Consider the following 8,632-nt stretch of genomic DNA (forward strand, 5'->3'; position numbering starts at 1 on the left):
CCCCAATATCTACCGACAATGGCTATGTGCTAGGTGCGGCTTCATCTACTACTATGACTCCCATTCTACAGAGGCAGAAATAGAGGTTGAGACAGTTAACTTGTCCAGGCCCAGCATCCAGCTTCAGCCTCTGACTCCCAGAGTCCACCCTGACGGCTCCAGCATCCTGCTCTTTTCACCAGCCCCTAGTTTGGGCTCAACTCCAGCTCTAGGGACGGGAAGAAGCCAGCACCTCTTCCTTGACAGCCCTGCCTGCTACTTGGAGGTGGGAGGAGGGGCTGTCTCAGCTCCTCATGCACTTCTGACCCTCCTGCCCACTGTCCCTCCTCTCCTCTCAGGGGTCTGGGGGTGTCACCGAACCCCAGCTGAACCTCCTCGTTTCCCTAAGGTCCACCCTGGCGTCTGGTCTCCAGGCTACGGCCTGGGCTCTTAGGCCTGATCATGAAATGGCTCCACATCGAGCAACCGAAAAAACCAGCCATTCTGGACGTGAGCCCTGAAGCGTAACATTACGGAGCCAGCAGCCAGCAGCGCTTCCCATCCCATTATCACCGGGCCAGGCTGCTCCAGGCCAGCCTAGCTGCAAATGGCTTTCTTGGGGGGGGGGGGGAGAAGGAAGGGGGGGGCAGCCCCTACTTGCCCTGCACTGCTGGAGGAGAGATTTTATCTTTAATTGACAACTGGCTGCCTGCCACGCCTGGCCTGGCCTGGCCTCACCTCTGGGGCCCAGGCGCCCAGCCCCATCTTCTCTGCTCAGCTTTTCGGAACAGGTTTCCTTGCTTCTTCCCTCCCCTCAGTCCTGCCACCGCACCCCCTCCTGCTCCCTTGGGGGCTCTTGTCCTTTCTTAGTGTGACAGAGCTCAGAAACCTGTGGAGAGAAGCCTGAGAGCTAAGTGGGGGTGGGGGCGGGGGGTGATGTGGGGGACTAACACTGAGCATCCACTCTGTCACATGCAGAAATAAGACACCGGCTGAGGTCTGTACACTCTCTCTAAAATAGCGGTGATCGTTATCCCCATTCTATAAGGAGCTGATCAGTGCATCACCCCAAGGTACCCAGCTAGTACATAGCAAGTGAAGACGGACCTGAGGCCCTTGAGTTTACACCTGGCTTTGTAAAAGCCACAACTCAGGAGAAAGAAAACAGCAAGAGGAGCAAACCTGTGGAGCCCATGGGACCCCCTTTTCAGTGACAGCTAGTAATTTCAAGGTGGCAATGGTGAGCAGGCAGCCAAGCATGGGCCCTTCTGAGAGCACAGGGGGCCACAGCATGCACCCCCATGTGAGTGAGGGGTGACCAGCGAGCCTGCCTTACCACACCCCACCACCACCCCTCCTCCGGGCCAGGACACCCCCACTCTGTCTCGGGCAGCCCGAGTCGAGCCACAGTCCGTGGAGGCCTCAGTCCATCAGCTACCCAGTCATCGCCACGCCTCCGGCATCCCCGGGGCCTTGGCCCACATAGAACAGAGCCATTTCGGGGAGGCCCCCCCTCCCCACACAAGCACACAGGGGCACCAGGCATTCCTTAGACAAGCAGGTCTTCTGGTGCCCGCCGTGAGAGGTGCAAGAGCCCAGCTCTGCCCAGGAGCCAGAGGCCCTACGCATCCTCCTCCCAGCTGAGGCGGCACTTCCGCTCTGAGCACGAGTGGTCAGCGCTAAGTCAGGGGCTCGGCTGTCTCGGGCGAATCCAGGGTGGACAGTGACAGGGGTATGAGGTGGAAGCCCGGGGAGGTCCCCGCAGACACAGAACCAAGAAAGGAGAGGCAGAGGCAGTCACATCACGCAGGTGCGCCAGATGTCTTTATTGGGGCCGGAGCACAGAATGACAGTCGAAGGCGGCACGCCTCAGACACACACGGGGGACAGCTTTAGAGAAGACTGACTGACACCAGGAAGGGGGGGAGGCTGCGTGGGGAGGGACGAAGGCCAAGGGAGGGGCAGAGGCCAAGGTCGAAGGGGTCACCTGACCTCTGCTATTGCACACATCCTCTGGCCACCGGCCAGGAAGTACAGTATTGCAACTGGTCTCCGCTCGCCCGAGGCTTCCCCTTCTCAGACCCCTGAGCCAGATGGGCAGACAGACCCCTTCCCTGCCCGTCTGCCCAGCAGCATCTTTGAAAACAACTGGACGAAGGGACAAAGGAGACAGAGCGAAAAAACAAAAATAAAAGACAAAACGCCCTCTCTGGTAAGGACCCAGCTAAGGTGGCGGCAAGGCTGGGAGCAGCTTCAGAGGAGCCCCTGACAGTCCCCCACAACTGGGGCATGGGTGGGAGGTAGAACCCCAACCTGGGGTGGGGTGGGGCTAACGGAGCAGTGACCCTCGGGGCAGTCTGGCCTCCCGCAGGCCTCCTGCCCACCGGGGAAATACCCCTAAGAGAGAGAATCGAGTCTGGGGCCACCCAGCTGGCCTTGCAGGCCCGGGTGCACTCTTCCTGGGACACTCCACTTGCGTTCAGCAGAAACAAGGGACCAGAGGCGGGGAGGGAATGAGAGCTGGGGTGGGCCAGGGCTGGGGAGACACAGCCTAACAAAGAAAATAGAAAACTAGCACGTGCACTATACACAACAGTACAGAATGTATGAATATAGATACTATATGTGCATATATATCTTTCCAATGTACAACAGAACAGAACAGCAGGCCCGGATGGCTCCGGGCCCCGAGGGTCACATGGGAGGTTTTCCGTCAGTCCTGTGCAAACAAGGATATCTGAGTCCTTCCCAGCGGAAGATTCTTGCCTGGATTCCAGAGTTTCCCTAAGCCTCTGGCTTTCTGTCTGTCTGCCTGTCTCTCTCACGCTGGTGCCGCTTTAAGAGAGGGTGAGGACTTCGGCCTGGGCATAGTTGGACGAGAGGGCGTCTTGGCAGGTCTCTGTTTAAAGAGCACAGGTGTGAGACACTGGGACGCACGCTTTCGGCTCAACACTGCCTTCTGGGGTTGGGGGAAGAGCGGGGACGAAGGGTTCAGCAACAGCAAGGGAGAAACAAAGAATGAGCATTAGAAGGAAGCCACCGACCCACAGGCTGTGGGCTAAGGAGCAGGCCAGGAGCGGAGCTGAAGACTTGGGGGCCCTGGGCTGAGGCCAGGAGAGCAGGGATTGGTTGAACCCCTTCATCATCCCTCTGCTGACCCAGCAGCAGACCAAGGTGTCTCCTAGGTGATGGGAGAACTCATCTCCAGACCTGCTCAGGTAATGAGCGTCAGGTACCACAAGCCCCCAGCTGTCAAAGCTCCAGCGTGCAGGGCAGCGTGGCCACAGCCCTGCAGGCTGGCATGGAGGCAGTGCCAAGGTGGGGTATGGCCTGTAGCCCCAGGCTGTCCCTCAGACCGCTCTGCTCATTGTGGACCCCCACACAGCACCCCCAGCGGCATACCACCCAAATCTGGCAGGAGCTAAGCCTCGGCAGCCAGCAGGGGAAGGCAGACAGGGGCAGTCGGGGAGGATGAACGTGGCCATGTCAGGAAAGAAGCCAGAAAATAGCATCTTACTGAGAAACCCAACCCAGAGAGCCCATCTTGACAACCGTTCTTAGCCTGAGTTATCCGTGGCCCACCCCTTCTTCGACCTTCCTGAAGAGGGGGGAGCGAGGCAGCTAACACAAGATTTTGGGGCGTGACACTGGCCAGACAGAGGGGGTGCTCGCTCCTAGGGAGCTGTGAAAGAGCAATCAGCCCCAGGGTGCTTCCGGGAGCCCCAGTGCCTGGGCAGGGATGCAGCCTCCCATCTGACTTCCACGCGGCCCGGCCTCTGGGCTCTGAGCTGAACAGGCATTTCCTCTTTGGCTCCAACTCAGCCACAACCTCTCCGGAGTCTGCGGAGCGGAGGAGAGGTCTCTCTGGTGGTCTGTAGCCCTGGACCACTAGAGTGCGTGAACCACTTCTACCTGAGCCGCTCCCCTGTTCTGAAGGCCCCTGCTGTGTGAGAAAGGCTTCTAGAAGTCAAAGCTATGCCTACGGGCCTACGTCCAGATTCAAGGTAAAGCAGACTGTGCTTCAGATGGTGGGTGGGAAGAGGAACCTTCCAGGAGCAAGGAGGCCTACGGCCTGGGTGAGCCTGAGGCCTGTGCAGACAGGGCCTGCTGCACAGCCGGCAGCCATAAGCTCCAAGACTCACTTAGTCCTTTCCTGGGGCCCTCAGGATCCAGACTCCTCAGCTGTCCCACTGGCTAGGTCCTGTGTCTCCCGTGACAGAAGCCAGTGGGTGAGGAGGGACGTGTGGGAGCCACCTCCCAAGGCACTGGGGGCTCCTCCTGGCACTCCTGCAACGTGTCGCCAGGGACATCTGTGCCCACCATAGGGGTGCCGTGAGCATGCCCATCCCTGTAGGAGGGAAGAGAGGGAAGAGGCGGTGGGTGCCGTGGAAACTTGGGCTCCTGACAACTTGAGGGCTGCCACAGAAATAGCCGCCTCGGCTCCCCAAACCAGGGAGGCAAGTCAGGAGAGAACAGCAGTGGTTCCTGTGCTACTCAGGACACCGAGCTCAGCGCGTCCCGGTCACCGCCAGGACCTGGGGTCAGGACGCTCCGCAGGGACAGGAGTGAATATGCTCCATGAGGAAGCGGCTGGGTTCTCAGACCTAGCTACGAGGGGAGCGGGGCCCCCCGTGTCCCCAGGCTGCCCTGTCCCTGTCTCCATAGGGGCCCGTCTCTTTCTGCCGGGCAGTCACAAGACTCCCTCTGCATCTTCTCAATCCTTAGTGGGGCACCACAGAGCAGGGCTAGGGTATCCCAGGGCCTACCTGGAATAGACTTTTCTGGAAGGGCCATTCCCATATCTGCCCAAAGCTGAAGGAGACGCTGGAGTGGAGATGCTCCCGGAGCAGCTTTTCAGAAAGCCCAACCCCATCGTGAGTGATGGTTTCTTTCCGCCCCATTCATCTTTCGAGGTGACCCCCAGATCTCCCGGCCTCCTCCAACCCAAAGGCTGTCTTGCCGTACCCATCTTTGCCCACCCTGGGAGGAGCAGAGATGGACCTTCCAGAATCATTCCCTCACACAGTTGCATAAGCCGACTCTAAAAATTGCCAGACGCACGACTCCGCTGTCAGGTCTAATTCCCATCAGGTGACACAGGAGATGTCTGCGCGAGGTATTCCTGGGGCTAGGGGGCCTGGCGAGCCGGTCACCTGCGTCTCGGCCCTCCTGGGGTCGGGAGCAGGTGGGGGGCAGAAGGCTTTTGTCCCCACTTCCCCTCAGCTGCTCCTGCCGAGGGTGCACCCCTGCTCACTCAGTGACTCACAGACCTGTTGTACCCCCAGGCTCGTTAGGTAAATGAATACACTTAATTATAGAAATTAGATGAGTCTCCGGTTCTGGCAGGAATACAGAGCGCAGAGGCTGGCGGAGAGAGGCAGGTGACTCAGAAGCAGAGCTGGGAGTTTGGGGGAGCGGGAGAGTGAAGAAAAACTGTCGTGGAAGCAGCGTGCTGAGATGCCACCGCTCTGGGCGCAGATGGGAGGCTGGGCACGCTGGGTGTCACCCGCCAAACCCGGGTCCCCGGCCGAGGCTGCCTGGGGCTCCCACTCCAGACACCCCCACCTGCGCCTGCAGACCAAAACGGGTCTATCCTCTCAGAGCAGCACTGCTCCTGAGGATCAAGCACCCCCACCATCACAGAGGTGCCCCCAGAGGGAGCCTTCCTCCTTGCTGGTCTGCGTGTGGGACGGACAGACAGACAGACAGAGACGTGCAACTGCAGACTGTTTGGTTCCTAGCTGAAGGCCACGAGGAATGCATCTGCTGTGATTAGGGTGGGCCCTGAGAGGGAGGAGGGGCCCCGAGACCAGGGCCTGGGTGCTGGCACTTCCAGCTCAAGATGGAGGCCGATGGGGCAGAAGTCCTGAGGAGTCCCCCTGCTTGCTGTGAGGCTCCAGAGCTGAACATTTTGGGGAGCTGGCTGCTGTGGTCAAGAGGCTCAGAGGCCTGAATTCCCCTGCATCCCGCCCGGCACCCCTGGGCCCCAGGAGGAGCTGGGGGTATGTGAGTGTGCCTGTGCGTGCCTGGAGCTGGGGAGCCCAAGCTGTGGCTATGGACCTGAGTGTCCAGGCGGCGGGCTGGTGAGGGGGTGGAAGGGGTGGGAGAGCAGGAGCTTTCTCTGAGGGTAGGGCGAGCTGTCTCGCGATGCCAGTGGAGACAGCCCCAGACTGGTTCCAGCAGCAACCGCTATGTTGTTTACACTCCGGGACTGTTCACAGCCTTGGTGAAGAAAAGGCACAGGGGTCAGAGGGCTGCAGCTCCCGGCCCGAGTGGCTCTGTGGGATGGAGCCACATTCCGGGGGCTCTGCTGGGCAGACAGGCCGGCTGGCCACCTGGGAAGGCTCCCCAACTTTCCCTGGCCTTAGGGTCACCTGGGCTCTTGAGGCCCCAGCTGACCTTTGTGGTCTTGAGGACCACACCCAGCTGACCTTTGCCCTTTCACTGTCCCCAGGTAAAGTCCCTCTAGCTGCACGGAGACCCCACAGCCTCCAACACACTCCTTCCTTGAGCCTAAGGAAGCCTGTCAGCACCCACCACCGTCCTCCCAGGGGGCACACACGCTGGCACTGGGCAGCGACAGGTGAGGGTGCACCTGTGCCGGTGGCTGGAGGCGGCGGGGCCCACGGGCTCCTGGGCCCGGGTGCAGCCCAAGCGGGCACAGAGAAGTACGCGGTGGGGTCTGGCGTAGGGAAAGTTGCCGACTGCGCACTGGGAGTTTGGCGATGCTAATTGCCACACTTGCTGAGCAGGCCCTGTTTCCCGGCAACCCACCTGTTCCCTCTCGAAGGTCACTCTAATTGGCTGAGCTACATGCTTGTTGCCAAGAAGCAGTGTGGAGGCATCTTGGAAATAGAGCAGCTGGGTCCCACGAGCACCCAGAGATAGGGTGGTGGGGCACAGGTGCCCCCATCCGCTGCACGCACACGTGCGGCCCATTCACCAGGTGCTCCTGGCTCCTCAGGACCTCGTGGTCTCCACTCTGACTCACATCCTCACAGCCTCTTCCACTCAGCCCCTCGCAGTACTGGGATAAAACCGGGGGTGCTTAGCATTCAGCTCTATTGACTCAAGTTCGACTTGGGGGCTGGGCCCCCCCATCCCACACTCTAGACCAGCTAGGCCTGCTCCAGTCATAGCAAGACTCCGGGTCTGACCAGCACATGGAGAGGCTGAGGATGGGGGCGCACAGTGGCCAGGGGGTTGGGGGGTCCAGAAGAGGATCTAAGTGGTCCGAGCGCATTGCACCTGCAGCATTCAGCTGGGACCTCTGGTCATCTCCTTCCAGATGCCAGGCCCCTGCCACCCAAGAGGACATGTGCCCAAGAGGCTGGACAGACCTCTCATGGACTTGGTTAAGGTGGGGATGGCCTGAGGTTCCTGTGTGATCAGTGAGAGCACCAGGAAAGGGCCTGGGCAGGTGCCCGTGAGGCTGATGGGTGAGCAGGCCAGAGGACATCTTGGAGGACAGGCCATCACAGGCTCTTCTCACAGCAGCTGTCTCCAGCTCAACCCATCCTGGTGTGAAGCTTGGGGACAGTGGGAAGAGTGTTGTGGGGGGTAGGGGTGGGCCGGAGATTTGGCTGGAAAGAGGGCTGGTTAAGAAGCAGCCCGAGAGGCCAAGGGAAAGCTGTTTTGGGGCCGTGAGTATTATCCCAAAGCTGTGCAGGCATCAAGGGAGGTCAAGGCACAGGCCAGGGTCCTCAATGCCTTGATCATTTCTGGCCCCGCCTGTGGGCTCCACCACCCAACCTCTGCTTGGGGCCAGCAGTGGGGTCTCAGTCTTCCCTGTCAGATGGGCATGGGCTGCAGCTGGAACCTTCCGAATCTTTCAGGACACCCCTCAGAGGGGACCCACTCTCCCTGCCACTCCCACGGCCTGGTCACCTTCTGGTTCTGCCTCAGAGGACCTGCATCCAGGTGCCAGGAGAGCCGGGCAGCCCCTCCTGGACTCCAGGACCCGGGGAGGAGGGAGCACAGGGCCTGCCCTCCGCTCTGAAGACCCTGAATGAGCACCTATGCTCACCCTGACTGTCCTCGGGGAAGCCTCGAGGTTTGCAAAGGAGGCCTAGAAGGCAGCAGTGATCCGTGGCAGGTACAAAGGTGGCAGACCCTGGTGCCCCTCAGCCTTCTCCCTGCAGGTGCCAGGGGTAGAGTGCAGGCCCTGTGTACTTCTGGGGATGCGGAAGCCTTTCTAACTCGCGGACTGGGAGATCAGAGCACCCTTCCTAAAAGTGGGGGCGCGTCCAAGGCAGAGGAGATGGTGGCCACGGCCTCAGGGGAGGAGGAGACCTCACATTTTGGGGGACACACTGGGGAGGCTGTGCTCCATGGGGACTCCCCACGTGCCCGGCCTGGGGAGCCATACCTTTGCGGACGCTACCATCGGCACAGGCATAGTCCCCCGCGCTGAGCAGGAAGCAGGCAGCAGCTTTCTTGTTCCTGTCTCGGGTGCCGGAGCGTCGCAGGGCCCGGCGTTCCTCGGGAGTGGGGGCAGAGGCCAGGGGCTGGGTGAGGCCAGCTCCCTCCTCGTCTGACAGCACCGCATTGGCATCGCCGTTCTGCTTGGAGTCTAAAGGGGGTGACAGAGCAGGCTGTATGAGGGGCTGCCTGGGCCTCACTCCTCAGGCCTCATGGGGTCCTCACCCAAGCC

At 60.6% G+C, this 8,632-nt stretch overlaps 1 protein-coding gene across 3 annotated transcripts in view; it reads right to left on the reverse strand.

The window, feature by feature from the left end:
- Positions 1-1,781: 1,781 nt before the first annotated feature.
- The window catches only part of KCNC4 (potassium channel, voltage gated Shaw related subfamily C, member 4), a 20,886-nt gene continuing 14,035 nt past the window's right edge, over positions 1,782-8,632 (reverse strand). The window contains exons 3-4 of one of the 3 annotated variants that reach the window (XM_004689670.2): positions 8,348-8,551; positions 1,782-2,878 (exon numbers count right to left, since the gene is read on the reverse strand). In XM_004689670.2, coding sequence (XP_004689727.1) covers positions 2,817-2,878; positions 8,348-8,551 — 266 coding nt within the window. In that variant the 3' untranslated portion in view covers positions 1,782-2,816. Of the gene's footprint in view, positions 2,939-4,392; positions 6,202-8,347; positions 8,552-8,632 lie in introns of those variants that run through there. The other 2 variants (XM_004689671.2, XM_012730102.1) reach the window with 2 other exon arrangements.

This window comes from Condylura cristata, unplaced genomic scaffold, assembly GCF_000260355.1.
Source record: "Condylura cristata isolate star-nosed mole 26May11 unplaced genomic scaffold, ConCri1.0 scaffold00026, whole genome shotgun sequence".
NCBI classification, from domain to species: Eukaryota; Metazoa; Chordata; class Mammalia; order Eulipotyphla; family Talpidae; genus Condylura; species Condylura cristata.